This window comes from Trichosurus vulpecula, chromosome 3 (assembly GCF_011100635.1).
Source record: "Trichosurus vulpecula isolate mTriVul1 chromosome 3, mTriVul1.pri, whole genome shotgun sequence".
NCBI classification, from domain to species: domain Eukaryota; kingdom Metazoa; phylum Chordata; class Mammalia; order Diprotodontia; family Phalangeridae; genus Trichosurus; species Trichosurus vulpecula.
In genome coordinates, this window is record NC_050575.1 from 159,203,498 (window position 1) to 159,230,614 (window position 27,117).

The 27,117-nt window shown below is 45.4% G+C and overlaps 1 protein-coding gene across 1 annotated transcript in view; it reads right to left on the reverse strand.

The window, feature by feature from the left end:
- Window positions 1-27,117, reverse strand: part of COL27A1 (collagen type XXVII alpha 1 chain) — a 234,115-nt gene that overhangs the window by 28,434 nt on the left and 178,564 nt on the right. The window contains exons 36-43 of the mRNA XM_036749857.1: window positions 26,134-26,187; window positions 21,860-21,967; window positions 10,434-10,487; window positions 10,222-10,329; window positions 8,247-8,300; window positions 7,109-7,162; window positions 445-501; window positions 69-122 (exon numbers count right to left, since the gene is read on the reverse strand). Of these exons, the coding sequence (XP_036605752.1) occupies window positions 69-122; window positions 445-501; window positions 7,109-7,162; window positions 8,247-8,300; window positions 10,222-10,329; window positions 10,434-10,487; window positions 21,860-21,967; window positions 26,134-26,187 (543 nt within the window). The remainder of the gene's footprint in view (window positions 1-68; window positions 123-444; window positions 502-7,108; window positions 7,163-8,246; window positions 8,301-10,221; window positions 10,330-10,433; window positions 10,488-21,859; window positions 21,968-26,133; window positions 26,188-27,117) is intronic.

Here is a 27,117-nt window from a genome sequence, read left to right on the forward strand (position 1 = left end):
TGCCTTTCTAACAATCCCCCCAAAGAAATCATGGCCTTTGTACAAGGCCTGGCACCACTGATACTTACAGGGTATCCAGGATCTCCAGGCTCCCCTCGGTCTCCACGATCACCCACTGGACCCTGAAGGTCACAAGCAACAGAAACCGAGTGGTCACCATTAATTAGGGGATTACTGAACTTAGCACAGAGTAGGCAGGTAGGTCTGGATCCATGGCTACCGCCAAATTCCAACCATAACAACTTTCCCTGTCCCTCCATGAGAACCATGGCCACAGTCCCACTTGCAGTACCTTCCATGGAAAAAGGAGCAAAAGTCTGGCCAATGGGGCAGGAAATACAAGGTCTTCTTCAATCTAAGGCTGATGACTATCCCTCCTCTATCACATCTACCCTGGGGAAGTTAATGCCACAGGAGATGGGGAAAGGGAAGGGGGGGACTTACCCGATCTCCGGGAGGCCCCGGAGGGCCCTCAGTCTTCCCATCATCGCCTTGTTCTCCCTGTGGACAAAGAGCCAGGCATTAGGAAGTACTTCCCACAGAGCCATCAAGAAGCCTATGGAGACCACCTAGGGCCTCAAAGATGGGACATTTCTGTGAGGAGTCAACCATGCCTGGAGGCAGGTCTCCACATGGGGTCCCTATGATGTGGGAATAGTTCCCTCCTGGTCCTCTGGGGAGATGCGGGGAGACCAGCAGATAAAAGATGATGGAGAAAGGGAAAGCAAGCAATTCTGGAGGGTCTCAAAGTTGCCCTGAGCATAGCAGATACTTGAACTGGAAAGGCCAGAATTTAAGCACAGCTCAAACAATCAAGCTGGGTCAACTGACCCCGTGACTTTGTACATACTAGAGACAGAAGGATGAAAATGTGTATTTCAAAGTGAAATTATAGCATCCGCTTGTGATGTTTGTGTTTAAAATGCATTTGCACAGACAGGAGAGATGATAGTAAATTATAGTAAAATTGTAAAAAAAATTGTTTTTAAAGATCCTTGCATCATTGACCCAATTGACACACCTGGTCCTTCCAGTGATTGTTGATCAACATTTGTCAAATTAAACCTGAGATTCTGTTGGCCTGGATCATGTACTGGATGTATGTGCTCCAGGCCCCCTGATCCTCAACCTCTCTCAGATTTCTAGGCCTGCTAAATGGAAGAGAAGCATGGCCATTATGGCCAGCTATTGGCTTCAGTCTTCTCAAAACGTGTGCCTGTCTTAAGGCTGCTCTGGCCCAGGGTCACACAACGGGAAGGCTGTTAGGGCCCCCTGAGATAATTTAGTTCAGCAGTTCTCAAATTTTTTGGTTTCGGGACCCCTTAGAGTAACTGGGGACTCCCCAAAGAGCTTGTATTTTGTGGGTTATATCTAGTAATATTTACTATATTAGAAATTCAAACCTCTTAGTATTATTGAGAAAATAATTTTGACCTGGAAGACCCCCTGAAAAGGTCTTTGAGGACCTCCAGGGTCTCCAGACTGTATTTTGAAAACAGCTGATCTAGTCCAACCCTTTCATTTTATCGAAAAGTAAAACGAGAAAGGAAACAGCTTTTCCAGAGTCGTACACCTAGTTAGTGGAGAGCTAAGACTGGAACCCCCCCTCTCCGAATTTAATGAAAATCATCATTAAGTATCTACTAGGTACAACAGCACTGAGAGAGGTTGCTAACTCCCAGTTCAATGCTCTTTCTGTCTATAAGAGCTGAATGCTCAGATCAGCATTTCCATTGACTCTAACCCAGATCCTCACTTGCTGCATGACTCTGGATAAGTCACTTAATCTCCCTGAGACTCACTTTCTTTATCTGTGCAATGAAGGGGTTGGACTCAATGACCTCTTAGGTCCCTTTCAGCTCTAAATCTGTCCTTGTAAGCTATAAGAACTTTGGCCTTCTGTTCTGTTCCAAGGCTGGAAGTCTTTGTGGGGGCTGTATTTCCATTAAAACAGGAGTTCTTAACCTGGGGTCCATGAACTTATTTTTTTTTAAAATATTTTGATACCTGTATTTCAACATAATTGACTTCTTTTGTAATCCTATGTATTTTATTTTATGTGTTTTAAGTCATTACTCTGAGAAGGGGTCCCTAGGCTTCACCAGATTGCCAAAGAGTCAAAGCAGTTAAGAATCCCTGTTGTAGAAGATAAACTCCTTGAGGGCAGGGACCATCTCATTCTTTACGTTGTACCCCCAGCACCTAGCACGGTACCTTGTAATAGTGGGTGCTTAGAAAATGCTTGCTGAGTTGAATGTCTGTTTAATTTCCAGAAGTCTCATGCCTCTGGCGTTCTTGGGGCAGCTTCCTTTCCTGCTCAAGTCCATGGAATGATTTGGCTTTTAGATCTTGGCTCTGTTGTCTTGGGCCAAGAAAGTTTAGGTCCCATAGTTCTAGCTCCCCAAGACCAGTCCTGATTTGGAATTTGCTTTGTGGTTGACTGGGATACCAGGCTACTCAAAGGAAGTAGCACTTCCTACGAGACCAGGGCATCATTTTGGCACTAAGGGCTCATCTCAGCTATGGTCAGAACCCTGCTGGCCAATAAAGATCTCCATGCCTCCTTCAGGGGTCAAATTCCACCAAGCTGCCACTTATTGTAGGCTACCCAGCCCCCTCCCACTTCCCTAGTGGCCAAGTCAGCAGAGGAGAGACGGCTGAAAAGTAAACACACTCAGATCAAAATGAAAAAAATGCAATAGGGATCAGGCTGACTTATTGCTGTTGGCCTGCAGCCTATGGTGAGATACACCAGTTCATACATACATATATATATATTTTTTAAAGGTTCCCATCTGGCTGGTAAGGGCAGCTGCCAAAGTGCGGGTGTCTGAGCCTATCAGCCTCCCCTGGGGATTCCCACCCTATGGCATAACAGAAGCAATCTGCAGCCAACCCTCACTCCCTCTTCTGCCAGTGAGAGACTCATCGGTCTCTTCCCACACACAGACCTCACCCTCAGATTCCTATCTGACAACAATAAGCCCCCAAAGAGAAAAAAAAACCAAGCTTAGGGAGAGAGGAATTCTATAGAGGAATCAGTGCTGGACACTAAAGAAGACTGGTTCTGGTTTCCCTTAAATACTTTGGGCCTCAGCTTACCCAATGACCATACCACCCGTCCTTCTGTACATCGTAAGGAGGAAGAATGCATTCGCTAGTCTAAATGCACTCCGGAATAGACAGACATTCTCTCCCTGTCACTGTGTTGCACTCCCCAAGGCCTATTCTGGCCAGAATTCCCAGGGTTCATAGCAACACTGCCCTGCGTCCCCAGAGAAAAGTCAAGGGTGGAGGGAGGGGGAAGTGAGATGAAGAGGAGATGAAAATAAAGAGAACACGGTTCTTTCCTCCTAAAGCACTGCTATTGTGAAGCAACAACTGTCTGAGCTACAGCAACTCGCCAAGGTCAGGCCGGATATGAAAGGCAAATCGCCTTGGTGGGAGAAGGAACGGAAAGAAGAGAAAGATGCCCTTTGGAGGGGAAGGCGGCGACAGAAAATAGTAGACGATGATAGGCTGTGTGTCACTGGACAAGCCATTTCACAGGATTACAGCTTTAGAGCTGGAAGGGACCTGAGAGGCCATCAAGTCCAACCTTCTTCGTTTTTTCTTTATAGATGAGGAAACTGAGGCACAAAGCAGTTAAGTGACTTATCCAGGGCCACACAGCTAGTAAGTATCTGAAGTGGATTGGAATCAAGGTCTTCCTGACTCCAGCCACCAGGCTATACTGCCTCTTTACCTTAATTTCCTCTTTGATCAAATTAAGAGGTTGCTTTAAAGGTCTCTAATAAGGCCATGCCAGCTCAGACATCCTATGTTTTAAAATCCATTCCAGCTCTAACAGTCTACTCAACAACACTTTAATAAACATTTATTATGTGCCTACTGTGTTCAAAAGAGGCAGAGTGTCCCTAGTGGATAAAAATGAGCCTTGAAGTCAGGAAGACCTGGCTTTAAGTCTCGTCTCCTTTTGCCTCATGGCTGGATCAGCTGGGCAATGCCCTGGGAATCTCTAAGGCTGGCAATCCTAGAGCAGCTGCTCATCTTCATTGGCAGGGGGAGTAGTTTCATACCTGAGAATTCTTTCTAGCAGTGAAACAAAATGGGCCAAGGTCCTACGCCAGATCCCGAGGATGCACAAACAAAAACAGCCTCTGCCCTCGGGGAACTGACATGATGTAGACAGATGCAAGGCTGGAGGAGGAGGAGGGAAGGAGCACTCGTAACCAGGGAGATGAGGAAAAGGCTCCACCAAGGATGTGGCGCCAGATCTGAGCCTCAAAGCAGGCAAAGGAAGCAAAGGCAGCCAGGCAGGAGATGGAATGCCGAGTTCAGGGAATGCACATAGGCCAGTTTGGCTGGAATTCAGAGTCTGTGAAGGGGAGTCATGTGAAATAAATGTGCAAAGGCAAGCTGGAGTCAGACTATGAAAGGCCTAAAGTGCCAGGCTGAGAAGTGTGGGTTTTATCTAGAGGAGGTAGGGAGCCACTGAAGGTTTTTGAGCAGAGAAGTGACAGTTTTGGCAGCTTTGTGAAGAATGAACTGGAGAAGGGTGAGATTGGAGGCAGGGAAGTGAATAAGGAAGCTATTTCAAAAGCCCATGTGAGAGACGGTGATGATGGCATGATAGACTTAAAACTCTGGTTCAGCTTGCCCATTTTACAAATAAAGAAAGTGAGGCCCAAAGGGGGCCTTGAGACCTGCTCAAAATCATACACTTTGTTAGTGGCAAAGTAAGAATTCAAGGTCTGGTGGTCATGTGAAGGGACAGAAGGAGGGCAGATGTCTGTAAGAGATTCAGAGGAGGAAATGACGAGTCTTGGTGACGGATTGGTTGTGAAAGGTTAGTGTTAAGAAGAACCAGGGATTGTCAATCTAAGAGACTGAAAGGACAGTGGTGTAAGGGGATTCAGGAAGAGGCTTAAACGTCTGTTCCCTGGAGTGTTGTGTGTTCTAAGGCCCCTCCCAGCCCTGACATTCTGTGTTCTAGGGTGCTTCTCAGCTCTGACAACCTCTGACTCTATCTCATGTTTTTCCTTTTCACAAGAGTTTGAAGACAGTAGTATGGCAAAAGCTGAGTCTTACTGGCACTTGTAACCAGTCACTCTTCCTATTAGCTAGTTCATGTTAGATATTGTTTTCTCATCCACTGGGCTTGGGCATTAGTGACTACAAGCTTTACGTGCTGAGGTTTGCTGGTGTTCAGTGGTGCTACTCAGGATAAGGTCACAGATTTCTGCTTCTGAGACATTACTGAGTCCTCTCTCGCTAGTGTCAAGATTATCAGCTGGCTATTCTGGACATTGGTCAAGGGGTGCACTACAGCATGGAAGGCTTCATGGCTAAGACTGATAAATGATCTGATCCAAGCCTTTTGTTTCTGTGGATGCTGATCTAGAGAAGAAAATGGTTCACTCGATGACCTTGAACAAGGTATAGGACTTTACTGTACTCAATATCTCTGAGTACTCATCTGTGTTCAGTATCCACCATGGCCTCAGGAGCCATTTGGGTGCCATGGTCTTTGAGGGAAGCCTATGGAACAGTCTCTTCTTTCTGAACCTCAATTTCCCCATCTGTAAAATGGGGGAGAAGAGTTGGACAAGATCTCGAATGATTCTTCCTAGTCCAACGCTCTCTGATTAGGCGTAGCAAGAAAAGACTTTCAGAAAAGCATGACTTCTGGTGATAAGGACCTCGGGGTAGTCCTAACTGCTGCTTGTTCCTTCATTTTAGCATGTCCTCCTGCCTCCCCCCTCACCACAAAAGCTACTATGGGCAAAGCCAGAAGGTGGAGCCTCTTTGTCCAGAGCTTGGCAATCCTGCAAAGACAATGCTGAGGGCTTCTAGACAACTGGGACAATGATTCTACTTGCCTTGACCCTGGAAGGCTCTCTCCCCAACTGTGTGACTCCTTGTGCTCCAAGAGATTATTTGGTCCAGTCCTCTCTTTTTAAAGAAGAAGAAATTGAGGCTCAGAGAGGGAAATGCCTTTTTTTAAGGATACCCAGTGATTCAGTAGCAGAGCTGAGCTGGAAATCTAGATCTCTCCTGACTCCTGACCAAAGATGACACTCTTCTGGCTGCAGATGGCTTGGGATACAGAACACAGATTTAATTTTTTCATGGAGCAAAAGGTCATTGGGAATCATTAGAAGGGAAGATGTTAACTCCTTCCATGCTGACTCTAGTCCATATCCACAGCCATGGCAGGAATAACTGATGGGTACGAGGGCTCAGTAGAACAGATTCCACTTTCACTGGCTCTGCTGGCTCTGGGCTTGCCAGGGCTCAGAGCCCAGTTCTGAACACAATTCGGGGATGGTCCCAGCCAGCTGGGCTGGGGAGGGGGCTGGTGTTTGACAGGAAGCTAGGGTTGTGTGACTCACTCGGACAGCTTGAATTGGTTAGAAAGGAGCTGACTCAGCAAAATTCTTTTTAAAAGTCCAGGGAAGAGAGAAGAAAAGACAGAGCGAGGGAAAGAAGAAAAAAAAAAGGATATAGTGGTCGGATGGTTCCTCTGAGTCATTCTGGCTTCAGGACCAAAGAAGGAGAGGGGAAAAAGAGGGGTGTGCAAACTATTGAGAATTCTTTCAATATGGGAGACAGGGTAGTAGGATGGATAGAATGCCAAATTAGAATGACCGTGTTCTAGGCTGGGCTCTGTCCCTGTTACAGTGTGACTTTGGACACATCACTCATCTCATCTTATTTCTTCATCTGTTATATGAAAGGGTTTCCAGATCTAACATTGGATCATTCCAGAATTTTATTGCTTTGCTTTAATGAGCCTGGGGCAGTGGGCTGGCGGGAGCCTTGTAGCGTCAAGGCCTGGCTCACAAGGTGGGGGTCTCAGGAGCCCTTTCCAAGTGACCGTGGTTTACCCTACATCGCTTCTTTGAACACAGCCACCCAAAGGGGTTTCCCAGTCTATGTCTGCCTCTCCATGTTACAATAATTTGCCACTAACACGGACAGGAGGAGCTCACTGCTTTCCTTGCACCCGGGAGCCATGTGGATTGTGCCTGCATCATTGATTTCACTTACAAGAATTTGATTTGCCTTCCCCATGGTTCTCTCCAGATGCTGGGGACTCACTCACCTTCTCGCCTTTTGACCCGGGGGGTCCAATGGGTCCTGGTAGTCCTTTGTGTCCCTGCAGGAACCAGAATACAGTGTAAGTATCCCATGTCCAAGGCATCAGAGATTAAGGTAGCCAGTAGGGCAGAGGAGAGAGGAAGAGGAATCAGAAAGGGAGAAACTGGGCTGAAGACTTGGGTTCTGATCCCAGCCCCATCATCAATTCTTTGACCTTTGACAAGTCACTTCTATTTTCTCTACTGTAAAACTGAGGGGATGACACCTAGTGACAGTGAAAGGCCCTTCTAGCATGAAGGTTCCATGCCTCTGTGACTAACTTTTCAGTGACTTCCATCATCAGTTCCAGGTCATTAGGCACAAGGAACACCTGGTCTCCGGTACTCACTCTTGAGCCAAAGTAGCAGGTGCTTTGGGAAGCTGAGCATTAGCTGTTAACTCAGGCAGAATACTGCTGAGATGCTGGATGGGAAGGCAATGCCTTCGAGATATTTAATCTAGTGCTAAACATATGCCCCTACTCTGGAGGGACTATATAGAGCCCACCTCCCATCCTGTGCATGGCACGGCTTTCTCAAGCATCTCTGGCTATGATGCTTCTGAAACCTTCCTGCAGCCTGCCATGATGGCATCACTGGCATCTCCCCTTCTCCTGCTTGTCTCCTTATCCCCCTCCACTTCTCCTCTGTGTTCACTTCTTCTTTATTCTATTTCATTTCTCCTCTCTCCTCCAATTTCCTTTCTTTCTCCTTCTTCTACTCAGCTTTTCCCCCTCTGCCCTATCCCTCTTCCTTCTCTACCCCAGCTCTCCCTCTTCCCACTTCTGTGTCTATGTGATGCTCTCCCCGTCACCCCTTTCCCTGTCCCTCCCTTCCCTCCTCCTATTGGATGCAGTGCCTTTGACCACCAAATTGGCAAACAGGTGCTGGTGGGATATTTACCAATCGACCACTGTTCAATGAACTGGGCTAGGAACCACTGTTTGAACAACCTGTACAAAGGGGCCTTCTTTTCCCCTGTATCATCCCCTCCTCCCCTTCTGGTAAGTGCAAGGTTAATACAATATATTATTGGGGAGCAGACAGAGTTATCAAAGAAAGGAGAAATGAGGGTCTTTCAAAAAAATTTAAATTTTATCTTACATGATAACCAGGCAATCCAGGTTCTCCTTGGGCTCCCATTCTTCCTGGAGCACCCTATGGAAGGAACCAGAGAGGAGAAAAAATAGGATGCCCATTGTTACTGGGTGGTGCTTAGAAAGAAAGACCCTGACTGGGGAGCCGTGCTTTCCCAGGGGCCAGCCAACCTTTCTGACTGTCATGAAACCAAATGCTTCAGTCAGATAGTGGCTGAATTGAAGAGCCAGATCCAGAGCCATGTAGTCCCCACTGGCCTCTGTTTGCTTTTTTGTTAGCCTCTCAAACCAGGTTTCCATTGGGGAAGTCAAGAAACCCAGACCCAGATCCCTGAGCTAAGTCCTTCATATTACTAACCCTCTCAGAGACATATATGTCCAATATGGTGTAGTGGATAGAACTGTGGACCTGCATCTGACTCCCACCTCTGACACTTACTAGCTGTGTGACCATGGGCAAGTCTCTTAACCTTTCTGTGCCTTAGGCCCCTCATCTATAAGACTGGGGATAATAATAGCTAGCATCTCCGTCCCACAGTTGTGTGGATCAAATCAGATGATGCAGGCAAAGCACTCTGCAATCTTTAAAGTACTTTAAAAACATCCATCATTATCATTATTATTTTATTATTATTATTTTTATTATTGCTATTATTAAGTATTCAGATGGCCTATGCCTTGGCAACATTTCCCCATGGAAGCAGCCTCTCTGGAGGTGGATAACCTCTGTCAACCATTTGACTAGATGGCCTCTGAGATTCCTTCCAGTTTTAGTTCCATGATCCCATGATCTGAATTTTCCATACAGGATCTAAATATTTTGAACCCATTTCCAAATCTATTGGCAAGAACTGACTAAACTATTTTTAATCCACTTCCCAGCAGAAATTCTGACAGGAGATAAAACATAAGTCAGGACCTAACGGATCTGGCTCATTTTGTGTTAGAAAGTGAAATCTTAGAGATTTCCTCTGGGTGGTGTGGTGCACCGTGAAGCCCCCTGCCAATTAAGAGCCTTTGGGGACACCTCTGAGTCCCCAGGACCCCACATTCTTCTCTCTTGGGCCCTTCTAGCTTGCCATTTGTTGTATCCACAGTCCTCTGCTCCCTGCCATCCCCAGCCCCCACACTTCTAACCAGTTTCTTCCTCACCCAAGAGCTCTGAGAAACAAGTCACAGCTTTCCACCTCTCTGCTGACTCTCAAAGAAACACAAAGCTCTTTTCTAATTTGTTTGCTTGGTTTTTTTCTCCCAAAGGGTATTTATTTTTACTGGTAGTAACTAAAGGACACTAGAGAGCTACCAAGTTACAAGAAACCGTAAAAGCCAGTACAGCCGATATCCCTGCTCCTCACTGAAATACAGACAGAGCTAGACTTGATGACCTTCCTCAGCTCTATTCCTTCACCGACTCTTCTCTTGGTTCATGTCCCAGGAGTTGGCATGCTCACCGCTTCTATCCCCCTTCTGTTCTCTGCACTGGTTGGCTCCTGGATTTCCCCTGCTTTGTTTGATAAGGAACAGAAGGAAGTCCCAACCCACTCAGTCTGGCTCATAGATCCCTGGGTGGGATAATAAGGTTGATGTAATGTGGGCTCACAAAGGCTCAAGTGAGCTTGGGTCTATTTCAGAGGAAACTCCAGACCACAGCAGCATCTTCCAGGCTAAAAGGTCAGTTCCTTACAGATGGCTACTCAGAGAAGTCCCAATGCTTGGGATCAACCAGAGAGTTCTAAAAGAGATGTCACTATGAAACACTCTCAGCTGTTCTGCTAACAGCTGGATAAAATATTGACATCAGTGCCAGAGGAACCAGCTGCATTTATGCCCTAAATCATCTCACAATTGGCTCGAGCACAAATGGTTCTTACAAATTGACCTCTTCCCCCTTCACCCATTCATTGGCCCTTCTGAACTCAGGCCTCCCATGCCCCAGGCTGCTCTGGAGTCACAGTTCCTATGGGCAGCAGGGCCATTCTCACCGTTGGTCCCAGGGTGCCTCGGGATCCTTTTGGGCCTTGGTTGCCAGCTGGCCCAGGCTCTCCTGGAACACCCATCTCACCAAGGTGCCCTTGGTAGCCCTTAGCACCCTATAAGAGTAAAAGGGAGAGAAATTGTAATTTCCTCAGGGACTATGTTATAAGAATGAGGGGAAAACCAGTAAAAGCATGGAGAAAGAGGTGGCAAACCCTACCTTGGGTCCAGTGCGTCCCTTCTCGCCTTGCTTGCCTGGTTTTCCTTCTGGACCCTAAGGTGAAAACCCAAACCAAGAAAGAAATGAGACTTACCCAATGGGAAACCCAACAGATTCTCCCCACCCCTCACCTCCACCTCACCACATGTCCTACTTTTCCTAAAGGCCTATGAAAAAAATAACTAATCCCTCACTATGGCTGTGAATCTCTAGGTGCCCTAGTGAGATGGGACTGAAGGGGCTCAGTACTCGAATATGTATCCAACTCATGCTCATGGGCAGCCAGGAAAAAACAGACACCTAGAGGACAAGCTTAAGTAGTAAGCCCAGACCCTGCATTGGGCATGTCGAAGAGGAATGATGTAAAATATGAATTGGAGCACTCGGGTCACCAGATGGGATGGGGAAGGAATAAGGTTCTTCTGTCTCAGGAAAGTCATTCCTTACCCAAAGGTGAACTGGAGACATATCTTAAGTTTTTTAAAGAAAAATCTATTTGCCTTTGCATCTAGTCCAACAGGATAGTGGAGGTGGAGGGGAATTATAAGTACAAGGTTCTGGTGTATGTAAGTTTTAAAATTGATGATAAAATATTGCAAATTGGCTTTCCCCCCAAATTATATCTCTTGACCCTGGATTTCAGACTTTTGTTCTGAGATGTACAGCAACAGGACTTCTGCAACAATGGTGATGTAAAAATCTCTACTGGTTGGCTTGGGTGAGACTAAGGAAACGAGACCTGCCTAAGCTTTACAGATCCTACAAGTGGCCTTTGGCAGAGAGGTCTCTGCAGGTCAGGCTCCTTGAAGCATCTTCAGGGCTGGTCTTTTCTGAGAAGGGGGCCTGGCCTCCCCAGCATGAAGCCCAAGTAGCAGCAGGTACTAGAACATGGTGCCAGAAGATCAGCAAGCCAATCTGGACAGTTATTCAGGAAAGACATGGAATTGGAGGAATGAATGCAATACAAACACATCAGCTTCATGGAGTGAGATCTATCAAAGCTAAAAAGGAAGCTAAGAGGGCAATACCAATGCCCCTGGGCTTCCTACAGAATTGGAAATCTACTGAACCCAACAGGGATCTAGTGACAGTCAGTGGAAACAACAGTGGCTTTGGAGTCAAAAGACTTGTTTGTGGATACTTAGCTAGGTTGTGTATTAGCTGCTGGCCCAGAGACAAAGTACTTTATCTCACTAAGCATCTGTTTCATTCTGTGTAAAAAGAGGACAAAAATACCTTCTCCAGTGGCCCTCCTAGGGCTACTGTGAGGCTGGGATAAGATTGCTTATTTGCTAGGACTTCATTAGCTCAAACACCCTGCATGCACACGAGGTTTACTCAAAGATCACCTCCTTCTGTCATACTGGGAGACTTACTTCCCTTCTCCAGGTATCAGTTTGTCCATCTATAAAATGACAAGGCTGGACAGATTGTGAAGGGCTTTAACTGCTAAGCTTATATTTTATCCTCTGGGATTCCCCATGACTTTGTCCTAGACTCTCTTTGGTCTCCCTCTGCAATATTGCACTTGGTGATCTCACCAGCTCCCATGGTTTCAATTTTTTTAATGCAGATGACTCAGAGATCTACTTGTCCAGGCTAATTTCCCCTCAACTTCCAGTCACAAACCTCCAACTGTTATTAGACATCTTGAACTGGATGTTCTGAAAACATCTTAAACTCAACATGTCCAAAATGTAGCTCATTATGTTCCCCCCTCCAAAAAAAAAACCCCTTTTCTTCTTCTTATTCCTGTCTCTATTGCTGTCCAAGGTACCACCATCCTCCCAGTTACCCAGGCTCACAACCTACGCATCATCCTTGCCAATCAGTTGTCAAGCTCAGTCATTTCTACCTTCATGACATTTCTCATATGCTCCCCCTTCTCTCCTCTGACACTGCAACCACCCTGGTGCAGGCCCTCATCATCTCACATGTGGACTATTGCAAAAGCCATCGATCAACCATTGTCTCCCTGCCTCAAGTCTCTCCTCACTCCAGGCCACCCTCCATTCAACTGTCAAACTGATCTTCCTAAGGTACAATTCCGACCATATCACTCCTCTACTTCAGGCTGTCCAAAATATGGCCCGCAGGCTGCAAGCAGTCTGTAGTGCAATTTTATGGGGCCCACCTATGGGTTTTAATTATCACGAGCAAAAAAATAAAATAATAATTTGCATGGAATGCATATTAGATTTTTTAATTCCATCACTAGTAAATAATCTCTTTGATGTTAATTTTCTTTGGTGTTTTTAAGCAGTATTGTGGATGGAACATATTGCATGGAATTTTCAATCTATCTGTGGGATGTGCTCCATCTGTACGATGCAAACTAGTCAGTGTGCACCTACCTTTATACTGTTGTGTTGTTGCTTTGTTGTTTTGTGTTTGCTTTCGCGCTTTGCACCTTCAACTGTCATATTGATGACGCACATTCCCCCACTTTCTATTAGTGTACTGTATTTTTTATTCTGGGTGCGGCCCTTGAATAATTATTTTATTTTAATGCAACCCTAAGATAACCTAAGGTTGGACAGCCCTGATCTACTTAATAAACTGTAAACCTCTAGGAACAAATGTAAAATCCTCAGTTTGACTTTTAAAGCCCTTCATAACCTGGCCCCTTCCTACCTTTCCAGTCTTCTTAAACCTTTAGTGCCATCCACATACTCTGAGGTCCGGTGACAATGACTTCCCCAAGGTTCTTTAAACAAGACATTCCATCTCCTGATTGAATTTTTTGCTGGCTGTCCCCTATGGCTGGAGCTCTTAATATCTCCGATGCTTAGCACAGTGTTCTTTATATCTTCCAATGCTGGCACATAGTAGGTGCTTAATAAATGTTAGTTGATTGATTTATCCTAGAATCAATATGGAGCCACTAAGATTTTTGAGTAGGGGAGTGATGACATGGTTAGATCTCTGCCTTAGGAAGAAGACTGTGGAAACTGTATTAAGGAAGAATTGGAAAGGGGAGTGCTGGCAGCAGAGGGACTGATTAGGAGGCTACTGTAATAGTCCAGAAAAGAGCTGATGAGAACTGTGCTGATCATCATATTAATGAAGATGTGAGAGATATTGGGGTGGTAAAAACAAGACTTGTCAAATGGCTGAATGTGGGGTGTTGAGGAAATAGTAAACAATGACTCTAAAGTTGTGAACTTGGTATGGGGAAGGATGGTGGTGCCTTCCACAGGATGGATTTAGGGGAAAAGAATTCTGTTTGGAATATGTTGAGTTACAGGTGCCTACCAGATGTCTAGGAGAGATGCTCAGCAAGTAGTTAGAGAAATGTGCCTGGAGAAGGCTGGATGTCTAGATTTGGGAGTCATCTACATAGACACACAGTCATCTCCTATTTATGATACAGTGGAAGGAAAATGGGCCTTAAAAAAGAGGAAACCTTGATTCTAGACCTGGCTTTGCAACCTGTGTGACTTTAGCCAAATCGCTTACACTTCCTGGGTCTTATTTTACCCTTCTGCATGATGGAGGGGTTGGATAAGGTGACCTCTAATGCTTCTTCCATTTCGAAGGCATGATTCTATTTTTCCCAAGTTCCCAGAGTGACTTTTTGTGCACCTTAGTGGGCCACCCTTCTTGGATCCTGGAACTTGGTCACATCTTATCTGCCTTCTCTGCAACTGGGGCAGGACCCACAGAGAGGCCAGGAGTGGGCAGCTGGTTTAGTCCACAGAGGTGCCTTCCTGACAGTGGCCCATTGTGCTTGGAAGGTCAGCCCACATCTCTCTGCTAGTGCTGACGTCGTCATCTTCAGCTCCCTTGCTGTGTCCTTCTAAAGGGCAGAAGGACACTTTTCTCACTGCCTGCTCTGTCTCTGGGTCCCATTGAGTTGCTGCTGAAACAGATGTTGGCCTTTGAAATGTCCTTTGCCTGCCCAGGACTGGCCTTTGCAGACATGGGTCAATCAGAGAACTTCTTTCCGATCTCAGTGATGTGTCCCTCTTCTTCTTCATTTTCCCCTGAGGCACTTCCCTGGGGCTATTTATTGTGTTTGCTCCATCCCACCCTGGGCTGTGTCTGTTCTTTCTTCTGCTGCCCAAGTGAAAAGGAAAGATTTGTCCCCATTTGTTGCCTTCAGTGGTCTGGTCTCCAGATTGTAAACATGGATTTACCCGTCAGCCCCAACATAAAGAGATGAGGAGTCACCACCTTAAAAATCCCACTCTACCACAATCTGTTTCTCTTCTGAATTCTTATAAGGGCTGTGAGTTTAGAAAGCTAATTGACTTGAGGTAAATTTGTGCTGCTTTGAGCCTCGGTGAAATAACAAATTAGGGGCCAGTGAAAATGTAATTACCCCTCTAACAGTCAGAAGGAGTTTGACATAAATGAGTTTGTAAGAAGGGCCTTTTGTGACATGTGAGGGACTTTTTTCAGTTTCTTTGGGAGAAAAATGTTTTTGGTTGCTGGGAAATGATTCTTGAATATGGAGGGGAGAAAGGGTTTCATTGTAAGACACTGCGCAGAATTTAAGAAAACAGCAAGATCATCGTGCTCACAAAATTCAGATGAAAAAGTCACCAATTAATTTTCTTTTCCATCAGAAGCAGCCTAGCATAGTGAATGGAGAAGCAGCCCCCAAGCGAGGAAGGCCTGGATTCCAGCCCTGACTCTGCCACTGACGAGCTCTGTGACCCCGGAAAAGTGACTTAACCACAGAGCTCTAGGCAACTCTCAGATTCAAAGCTGGTGAGAAGGTGCTGATCTCCACTGATAGGAGTTTCCCAGGCCAGCAAACCCACAGATGCAGTCCTTCTTCTATCTCATTTGTATCTCCCCTTTATTCCTGAGGCAGCTGCAGTGAAGTAGAACCACTTTTCAAATGGGATTCAAGAGCCCTGGGTTCTAATCCTACTTCTGCCGCAAAAGAAGTATATGTGCATCCTTGGAAAAGTCATCTTCCTTCTCTAAGTTCATTTTTCTGGAGGTGGGAAAAGGAGGGGCTTCGACTAGATTTTCTCTAAAGTCTCTTCAACCTCTACCATTATACGTTCTGATGTGAGAACGGGAGTTCCTTGAGAGTAGAGATTGCTTCATTTTTTTGTATTTTTATCCCCAGCATCTAGCAGTTCCTGACATATGACAAGGCACTTAATAAACATTTGTTAATGAATCAATTGACCCTACTGACCCCACCCTAATTCTATGAATTCGTTCCCTTACCCAAACATGAACTTCAGTTGAAGGCACCATCTTTTCCGCAGCCCTCAAGGCTTTCAATCTAGGAGTCACTCTTCTCGCTCGCCCACCCCACAGATCCTATGCTGTCCAGTCCTGTTGTGTCTACCTCTCTAATATCATTCACACTCAGTCTTTCCTTCCCACTCCTACTACAACAGTTCCCGTCTGGACCTGTGTCTCTAACTGGACCATTTCATATCATCTGCCCTGGTCTTCTTGTCTCTACAGACTACCCCTTCTCCAGTCTATCCTTTATGTAGCTAACCATGTAATCTTCCTAATGAACCACTATGTTGATATTACTCCTTCCCTCAAAAACTTCCAATACATCTCCATTATTTATTAAATAACTTCTGATGGACATTCTGGCTCAAACTTACTCCTTCAAACACATCTTATACTACTCCCTTTAATGCAGTCTATATTTCAGACACACTGGACAACTGTAACTCCCCCTCTCAGTTGCCTCTCCTTTTGCTGTGCCTCTGTTCCTACCATCCCCCAGGCTGGGAGGAGAGTCCCTCACCACCTCCACCTCTCATGACTCTGAAGGAAAGCCTCCCTTCTTCCAAAGTCCCATTTTGGTACAATCTTCCCCGATCCTCTTCGCTTCTTTCCCTCTAACACTTTCCCTGCTGTCCCAGGGTGAAAATTTTCTCTTCCTCCTTATAATTTTCTCTTCCTCAGAGCACTTCCCTGGGACCTCTCTGTTAAATGACCACACTCTCTCTTGTATCATAGCTATTGGCGTATTTGTCTTCCTCCTTCTACCATTAGATTATCAGTCCCCTTAGAGAGAAGGGCTTGTGTTGTATCTATCTTTGTATTCACAGCAACTAGAATAGTTCCTTGAACAGAGTAAACACTTAATATATGACTATAGTGTTGAATGAAAGTGTTTTCCAATGATTCCCACCATCTTGGGGCTCCCTTGGACCATCTCAGACCTGTGCACTTGGCATAGAGGAAGGATGTTTAGGTTACAATCCCAGTTCTGTTTCTGGTTTTATGAAACTATAGACAAAGGGTCTCTGTCTGTCTGTCTGTGTCTGTCTGTCTGTCTGTCTGTCTCTCTCTCTCTCTCTCTCTCTCTCCTATTCTCTCTCTCAATCAGCTTCTTCTCCACTATGGAGCCTTTACCTTCTTGGTTAGACTGGGAAGACAAACAGATCTTATCTGTAATGTGTCTCCAAAGGGTCTATGGTGTAACCTTAATTCACTGAGAGGCAGAAAAACCTACCGAAGGTTGCACAGCATCCTCTAAAGAATTCAGAACCTGAAATTCTCAATTTTTTCACGTAATGGGCCTTCCCTTTGGCCAGAGCTGCTCCCTAGACGGCAGGGTGATTATTAAATCATGGGAGGTAATTTTTCTCGTCAAATAAAAGATTACAACAACAGATTCTCGTGTCAAAAAAAGTGATTCAACTAATAAGAATCCAAAGATGATGAGCCAAAATTCAGACTCACAATCAGACACGCGATCTCTCTCTGAGCGCCTCCGGGTCTCCCGCCCTTTCAATTCACCCCACACAGTGCAGGCTGCACAGTTGTTATAACCGGGTACCTCTCCAGGCCAAAAGACATGGAAGGCTGTAGATTTTTTTTTTCTTAATGAAATATGACTGCTAAGAAAGAATTAGCATCTGGCTGCTTTGCAGTACATATATATGTATTTTTGAGATGGCAGACAACATTTCATTTCCAGGCACTAACTGCCCATAAAATTTTATTTTGTAAAAAATTCTACCATTTCCCAGCTACAGTTCTGGCAAGGGGTCTATAGGAAACTGAGCTAAGGATTACTATTATTTTTTTAAAACACAGATCAAATGCCAAAGGGATTTTGGCATTTTGAAATTTAACATTTGGGCCATACCTGATTAACCCTTTCCACTCCACAACAGCCAAGGGTCCAAGGAAAACTAGAGAGCTGCAGAGAGGCCTGTATTCTGCTTTAGGGCTTACCAAATGATTTCCACACACATACCATTTGGCTTGATCTTCACAAAAATTCTGTTTGATGACCAGGCCCACTTTGGAGATAAGGAAACTGAGGCTCAGAGGGGAAAAGTGATTTGCCCATGGTCATCTGGCTGGTTTCTTCATTTTTTAAAATGTGAGTAGATACACTAGGGGATGTCTAAGGTCCCTGAGAGGTGGTGTAGTATAAGAGGAAATAGCAATTTGAAGTCACAGGACAGGGTTTAAAGTGCACCCCTGCCACTTACTAACCAAGCGACCTTGGGCAAATCACTTTGGGTCCTAACTTCCTCAACTGTAAAATGAAGAGGTTGGACGAGATGGCCCCTAAGGTCCCTGCCAGCTTTATGTTCACAATCCTGATTCTGACTCTCAAGTTTTTAGAAAAAATTTCTGCTTTTTAAGGGTGAAATCAGAACTTAAACCCAGTGCCCTTGCGGGTTTGGGGAGGGTGGGAATAGGGAGACCCATTAGATTCATTTGCCAAACTGGGGAGGGATCATATTTGCCAGAAAACTGACTGTCTGATCCCAGCAATCACATCCTTGGGAAGACAAGGATCTTCAAAGCTTTTACTGAATGCTTTTCTGAGAAAATATCTTTCCAGTGCCAAGATCTAGCCAAGATCTGCTCTCATCTGATGGGGTGGGGGAGGGGAGGTTTACAGATACTGTGTGACTTGAAATAAGTCTGATCTTAAATGGGCCATCCAGTCCAGGCAGTCGTGAATGCACAGCACGCAGTGGGTATAAGGAGAGAAGCAAAGCAAACTCGAGTGGCCTGTTTGCAAGAGAACTCTCTGAAGACCCCAGGACCTCCTAACCTAGACCCTCAGGAACGTCTTCATAAAGGGATAAAGGGGAAGCGAATGTCTGAGTGAGCCACTCTAAAGACATAACAGAGAAGGGCCTGCCTCTGGAGATGCCGAGCCCCGAGGCCTCTCGGGGAAGGGCCCTGAGACCACTGCTTTAGAGGCCAGGCAACTGACAAGCTGAGCTGCCAGAACTCAGATGTGGAAACCCACGAGGCTATGGGAACGTCTCCCTGGCTCCTCTCTCTTGGCACTCCACCACCAACGGCAGAACTTTCAGATCTGCCTCCAGCCTCCCACTTCTCTTCTCATGTGCCCTCTAGGCTCTAGCCAAGCCTGCCAACTATGCTCTCCTCTCAGACATCAGACACTGTACCCTGCCTTGGTCACCCTACCCTCTCTTTTTCTGCCTCCTCATTCCATCTGACAGAGTGGAAGCTCAATGAGAGCAGGATGCTTTTACTTTTGCCCTTCTATCCCCAGTGTCTAGATCACAGTAGGTACTTAATGAATGCTTGATGATCCATTATGGATCCATTAAAATCCCGTTAAAGTCTTTCCAGCATCTTCTCCAAACTCCTTCGTGAAATCTGACATCGATATTGCCTCAGTCACAGATGCTCAAAGGTGAAAGGAACCTTTGGGGTCATGCAGTCTAATGAACAGGGCAGCTATATGGCATAGTGATAGAGTGCCAGGCCTGGAGTCAGGAAGACTCGTCTTCCTCAGTTCAAATCTGGCCTTAGTCACTTACTAGCTATGTGGCCCTAGGCAAGTCACTTAATCCTGTTTACCTTAGTTTCCTCATCTGTAAAATGAACTGGAAAAGGAAATTGCAAACCACTTCAGAATCTTTGCCAAGAAAATCCCCAATGGATTTTGTGAAGTCAGACACAATTGAAATGACTGAAAACAACAAAGTTTAATGAATACCTCAAAAAGAAGCCCTTCTCTAACACCTTTAGAAAGGACACTTACAACCTGGTGGGCATTCAGAGAAGGCTCATCAGGGTAGTGAGGGCATTGGGGGCCAAGCCATAGAAAAAGGTCAGTTTGTCTGGGGGAGAGAATACTTGGGGCAAGGTGAGGGGTGGAGAGAGATATGATCACCGCCTTCAAGGATTGAACTTTTGTTTTTCCCCCAGAGAGTAGAAGTAGAGACAATAAGCAGAAATTATAGAGAGGCAGATGTAGGCTCAAAGTAAAGAAAAAACTTGCTAAGAATTAGAGCTGTCCAAAAGTGGAATGATCTGCCTTGGGAGATAATGGGTTTCCCTTCTTTGGAAGTCTCCAAGTGAAGGGTGTATGGCACCTTGTCAGGGATTTCTACCGAGGTGATACCTCTAAAAGTACAGTTTGGACAAGATGACCTCTGAGATTCCTTTGAACTCTGAGATTCTGTGATTTTGTGACATCTCCAACAGGAATTGTCTGAAGAGTATCCCCTTTAGCTTCTGCTTAGTAGTCTCCAGCCTCTGCCAATGGCTATTTCCACAACTCCCCCCACCCCTCACCACTTACTCTCCCTTTGGACAGTTCTATGAAGAAATGGATTTTTACAAACAACCAGAATTTGCTTTTCCCCACCTTTCATCCACTGCTCCCAGTTCTAAGCCCTCTGGGGCCAGGAGGGTTATCTAAGTCTAACCTCTCTCTCCCATGCGAGCCCTTTCAAAGAACAAGACAGAGATAACGTTCCCCCAGCTAGCTTCTCTTGTTTTGTTCCCTAATTACACTGCTGTATTTTGTTGCTCCAACTAAACCATAAGCTTTTTGAAGGCTTTTTCTAGATTCCCCTATGCTATGGACCTTGCACATAGTAGGTACAGAATACAAAATATGTGAATGAATAAATGAAATCCATTAAGAGACAACTTGCTATGTTTCAGGCTTAGATTAAATCATATCCATTGGGTACAAAGTAGGGCAGAATGTTTCTCTCATCCTGTAATGCAGATGATCCCATCTCCCTCCTCTGCCCCAATGCTCAGCCTTATAATTGGGTGCTTGTTTAAAAAAATAAAATCATCACTTGAGAAAAATAGAGAGGAGATGTGACATAGCACAGTGACTTGAGAAGTGTCTTTAGGAGGGAGAAGGATCCTGCTTCTGACACATACTGGATACAATCCTGGGTAAGTCATTATAAGCCTCAGTGGCCCAGGAAACTTTCTAAGACTCTAAGTTACAAGGAAAGCGTTTGTCTGAATTGATAGAAGAAGTCTCTCACTGATAACTCCTTCTACCAGTGAAATCCCAGGTCCACTCCACTTGGGAGGCACAAGGGAAAGAATGCTGGCTTGAAAGTTGGAGGACCAGGGTTTATAACCTGTATCTGATGTTTACTATATATTTGTGACTTTGGGTAAATCACTTAACCTATATGTGCCTCAGTTTCCTTATAGGTAAAATGAGGAGGCTGGACCAGATGACCTCTGAGGTCCCTTCCAGCTTCAGATTTACGATCCTGAGTTCCTTGGGATTTCCCCACATCTACCTGAGATGTAGCACTTGGGGTATCTTATAGGAATTAAAACCAAGTGAACATGTTTTTTATGAAAATTGATATTTCTTCTTGATGTGTGGCCTCACTTCCCTTTGGCTAATTCTGATGGAGTCTTGCCTCTCTGAGTCTTAAAGATCCAAGGTTAACCATTCCAAAAACTATGTTTAGCAAGTGTGAAGCATAGAACCACAGATAGCAAGCAGACTCTTTGTGTGTGTGCGTATGTGTGTGTGTGTGTGTGTGTGTGTGTGTGTGTGGTGGGGAGGGTGGCGGGAGCATGAGGCTCCAATTCCCATATCTTTCCCATATCTTTGTGAGATGAAGAGCAAAATATAGCCAGTGACAATCTGGAACCCATATGAAAAAGACTCTGGGACTATAACTTTCTGAAGCTGCTAGGCACTATGGTATAATGGATCGAATATTGAACTTGGAGCCAGGAGAAGATCGGGGTTACAATCCCACCTCAAATACCAACCGTGGGATGCTGGCCAAGTTATTTTGCCTTTCTGGGCCTCACTTTCTCATCTGTAAAATGAGGGGTTTAGACTGGATTATCTCCAAGGTCTGTCTAGCTCTAAATCAATCATTCTATGATCCTATCCACAAGGCCAACTCATTCCCTTTCCTTAAAACACTGTTGGATCAAAATCCTTGACTAGTTGGCTTGTTGAACAAATCAATGTAGTTAGCCTCAGGCCAATTTGACCAGTATCCTGTTGTGACCTGGAGAAAGCAAAGTATACTATGATGGCAGAACGTCAGCCAATAGACCATGCCAAGAGAGTTCAAACGTCCTATTTTCTTGGATTGACACTAGTTGTTTTCACTCAAGTGCAGCCAGAAAGAGAGAAGGAGATGCATGCAGACATTCATAGAAGTGACAAGGAAACAGGCAGATTGGCTTTGCTGACTCACCCGAACCCCTGTGATGCCAGGATAGCCAGGGGGACCTTCTTTGCCCTTCAGGCCTTCTTTGCCTTTCTCTCCCCGCTCACCATCTGGACCCGGCTCACCCTTGTCTCCCTGGAAAAGGAAAAGAGGCATCAGCTTACCCAAGCCGATGCACTGTGGGGATACTGCCACATGGAAGGGGAGAGTTAGGTGCCCTACGACCCGTGATTTCATGGTACGTTCTCAGAACAAAAACTGAGTCATATGGAATTACAGCAGCAATGTCAGCTGAGAAAAAAGAGTAATGAGGACAATTATTTTTAAATGTCCTTGGCCAGGCAGAGGGAGCTGTGCAGCTGGGGTATGAGGACACTGAAGAAGTGGGAGGGGGGAGAACCTTCAAACATCACTCCTGTGCTTGTCCCATGGACCTTATGGCTTCCTCCCAGACAGAATGAGATCAGTTTGGAGCAGGGCCAAGGTTTAAAATTAACCCCTGACCGTTCTCCCCATCTTAAATATGCCTTAGCTCATCTATGAGTGCATTCTGATTTCTGATGACCCAGACATGTGGGAGAGATAAATCATTCTCTGTCAGACCATAGAGGTAGGTTGCTTTATGCCTGGATCAGCCAAAGACTCTTCTTTGACACCATCACCTCCCAAACCAGGCCACTCTCAATTATCAGGTGTAGCCTGACCCACAGCAGTGATATGAGTAATATGGATCCCCATGCCAAAGAACAATCCCACAGGCAGTTGGGAGCCCTTTTCATTACCATTGGGGGTATTTATCTCAAATAGAGGGTGACAAGCCTGCCACTGAGATATGACATGTAGTCTGACAACTGGAGACTGGCTTAGAGAAACCTAACAGGAGGTGGCATGAAGTCATGGCAGTTTAAGGAAGGGACGCTGCCTGGCTGATGATGTGGGATGTGTGCGTGGGTGGCGGGGGGAATCATCCTTCTTGGTTGGTTTAGAGTTTCGTCATCTGTGGCAAGAAGGAGAAAAGGGGGTGATGCCTAAGATTTCTTCCAGCTTCTGTGTGAACTCCTAAGGGCAGCCCCGAATGGCTGCTATGAATGGCCCAAATGAACCCTGGAGGGCTCCATAGCCTTCCTTCCTAGATGTAGAGCTCCCTGTACTTCCTCTCTTCAGATGGGTTCTGGGTTTCAGCTTGTAAACGGGGAATAGTAAATGCTCAGATGGTTTACACAGGTCCTGAGCTCATGAGCTTGGCCTTGTTAACATTGCTGAAGCTAAAGGGCTAGGAAAACAATTTATACAGTAACAACAACATTGTAAAGACAAACATCTTGGAAAGACTTTGGAACCCTGATCAATGCAGTTGCCGACAAAGATGAGGACACGTGATGGGCCACAACACTCACCTCCTAACAGACCGACTCAATATGCAGAATGACACCTACATTTTTAGATATGGCCAACAGAAGAATTTGCTTTGCTTGACTATGCATATTTGTCACAAAGGTTTTGTTCTTTTTCTCTTTTAAATTGAGAGGATGGGGTTGGAAGGAAGAGAAAATAGATGCTTATTAAATGTATATAAATTAAAATGTTTAAAAAGGGATCCTTCCCACCAAAAAAATTATTGAAGCTCACTGGACCCCTGACATAATTGTGACAAAAGTATGGATGATCAGGAACCATATGGGCTGAAAGCTAAGTTAGGGACACTCCCTAGGAAAACTGGGAAAATGGAAGAAAAGCTCAAGAGGCAAGAGAACAACTATTCTCCTCCTGGATCATAGTGGAAGGAAAGGATAGGATGCTAGGAAGGAGCCAAGAACTTGGGTTAAGAAGCTACATCAAGTGGAGTGAGGCATGGCAGAGGCACTGAAAGAATGCCAGACTTGTAGACAGGAGACCCGGCTTCAAATCTCCATTGAACAGTTCCTAGATGTGAGACTAGACAAATTGCTTTGCCTCTCCATGCCTCAGTTTCCCTACACATAAAATGGGGGTGCTATTTTCCCTACACAACTCATGGGAAAGCACTTTGTAAGCCTTAAAGCTCTAATTGAAATGTCTTTTATTACTTAGGGGAGAGCCCTGAGGATTAGGATAATTGAAAGGGAGCTGCTGTTCAACTAATGATGTGTGTGATGAGAGATTGCGGCCCAGTGGAGGCACCGTCCAGGGAGAAGAAATTCTGACTGACAGAAGACTCTTCAGGCTGACATTTAAATCATCAGATGCTGACGTGAAAATATCATGCAACCGTATTGCAACAGATTTGTATAAATCCCACCTTCAATTCCGCTGGTAGTGTCATTGCGACCTTTCTGGAGTGGTGAGTTGGGGTAAGTATTATGATCATCAGATGAGAAAACGGGGACCCAGAGATGCTTGGCAGTGTTTCCAAGGACACGCATCTATTAGCAGCTTTGAAGCTGGTACTTGAAACTCGAATGCCCATCGGAGTCCTGGTCCCACCAGGCTACTCAGCCTGCCAGAGCAAGATTCAGTAGTTTTCAAAGAACTATCAGCCAAGAGAAGTCAGTCGGGCTCCCAGGACAGACAACCGGAGAATGAAGTTGGTGGGCTCATAGTACTCCCTGGGCCATTGGAGTTTGCCTGAGGTCTGAAATGCCTGAACTAAGAGAGTGGGGCCAGGGCTCTGGAATGCCAGGATTCCAACCTGAGACTGGGAGCCAGGAAATTTCATGATTGATTCCTGCCTGGGGGATTTCTGGAATGCAAGAGGGCGGGGGAGAAGGCAAAGGGAGGGATGCATGGCTGGCTTCTTCTTTTCTGCTCCCAGAATTCCAGGTCAGAGGATGCCATGCAGTGCTTCTACCAGAGTTGGGAGAGAGAAAGCTAAGATACTGTTGTATGAAAAGAGAGACAGAGGGAGGCTGGAATGACAACCCTGCAGGAGGGGAGGACTTGACAGTCAGGAAATATTCCAGCCAAAGGGGATGGGGGAGACCAGAAATCTTAGGTGTCACTTAGGAATCTTGGGAGCATAAATGAAATTTTTGGAAAGTCAGAAAGACACATCAGGAGTGTTCTGCTCAATCCCATAGGGATCAGGAGCAGACCAAAGGAAAACAGTCACCCAAAGACCTATTAATACATCAGCGGAAAAGGGAGAGTTAGCAGGATGGATTCAATTAGGAGTTAGAAGACTTGGGTTTGAATCCCAGTTCTGCTCTCACTACCATATGACCTTGGGCAAATTCTTTAACCTTTCTGAGCCTCAGTTTTATCTCATGTAAAATATGGAAAATTAGATTAGTTGATCTAAGATTCTTTCTAGTTCAAAGTCCTGGGACCCAATTAGAAGTCTTCAGGAAGAATGGAGATGAGAGGACATAGGAGAAAAGACAGTTTCACTGTGGTGGAAGAGACAGGAAAAGTGCTACAGAAAGGAGACCAAGGCTGTTGACCAAGTCCAGAAGGAGGGACTGCCCTATTTGTAGCTTCAGATTCCTTAGCAGAGAGGCAGACTCCACTTCCAGGAGACTAGACACAGAAGCTTCATCTAAAAATGTCTGGGTATTTGCTTATGATCTGAAAATAACTTGATGTGGTTTTGAAAATCTAGTGTACCCAGAACAGATGTGGGCTTATTCAGACTCCTCTGTTGGGAGTAGAGAAGATTCTCCTGCTGATTGTACAACTGGAGAAGAGTTGGCTGGACTATGGCAAAAGACTGAGAGAACTGGACCTCAGTATCCTAAATTGGAAATCCTCCTCCCCTTCATGTCTCAAGAAGACAGTTGTTGGCCACTAGTTTTTGGTTAATGTGGTCGAACAGGAGGAGGAGGAGGAGGAGAAGGGTGGGTGGAGCCAGTGAGCACCTGCCAGGAACAGCTGTCTAACCGCTGTGATGCTGAGATGACCCATCTTCTTTCTGCCACAAGAAAAAGAGAGGGAGGATTTTCATAGTCCTTTCCCTCACCTTGAAGAGTGAGATGGCATTCCCGGAGAGTTTGGAGAAGGCAAAAAGTAAGAGTTGAGGCAGTAAGATGTCACTATAGACCCCTAAATTCCAACTCAGCTGCTTACTACTTGTGTAACTATTGAGAAGACACTCAAGCTCTCTGTGCCTCAGTTTCCTTTTACACAAAAATGAAGGGGTTGAGTTAGATGATTTCTAAAGTTCCTTCCAGCAATATCTCCTCATGCACTGTAATACCATAGAGGAAAAACTGAAGCTTATTGCATCTGCTTCTGGTGGCAAGGAGCCCATAAGGAAAGGGTTCGTCTGTCTTAGAAGATTAGTTCAAGGGATATGCCCTCCTCCCAAAACCCATTTCATCATATACCTTCAGACCGTCAGGTCCCGCTGGGCCACCATCTCCCTCCAGCCCTGTCTCTCCCTGTGGAAATAAGAATAATCGTGATAGGTTACAACCACAGGATATTACAATCATACACATTATCTCATTTGTTCTGAACAACTCTACAAAGTAGATACTGTAAGCATTGTTATCCCATTTTAGAGAGGAACAAACAAAGGCTCCTGAGAGATGGAATGACTTGTCCATACAAGTGGCAGACCCAGGCTTTGAACTCAGAGCCCTGTGACTCCTAGTCTGCTGTTCAAGCCATTAACCCATGCCTAGAAATAGATGAGGCTGTGTCTTTCTGTGAGGTCATCTCCATCTCCAGGTCTGCCCCAAGACATACTCCCGGGAGCAGGACCCCTTCTCCCCATAGCCACTCATACTTCCTCAGGGACCAAAAGCCAGTGTATCAACGAGCTTTAAGTTCATTTATCCAACCACTGGAGAATGACCCCAGTACACCCTTCAGGCTGCTCAGGAAGTCACTGGTAGAATGCAGAAATGGATCCCTCAGAATCTAACTACAAGTCTGGGACTCAGCATGAAAGATCATACTCTTCCCAGGAACTCTGGGCAAATCACTGCTCCTCTGTGGGCTTTGGTTTCCACTTCTCTGAAATGAGGCTGTTGGAGTAGATGACTGTGAAGGGTCATCAGCACCTCCTCCCCTTTTTTTTGGCAGAAGGGATGACAGGATCCATGATCTGGTATAGGGAATTCTCAGTAAGCAAACACCTTCTACCAACGCAGACTAACAGCTGCTTGGCAACTTAGAGCATTAGGGACTTATCTGGGGACACTGAGAGGTTGCTCAGTGACTTGTCCAGGGTCACACAACCTATACATGTCAGAGTCAATACTCGAACCCAGAACTTGCTGACTCCAGCATTGGCTTTCAAAGCTGTGCCAGCAAATGTTTAGCAACTGGCTCCTTCCCCAAAAATATACGTCTAAGATACTTAA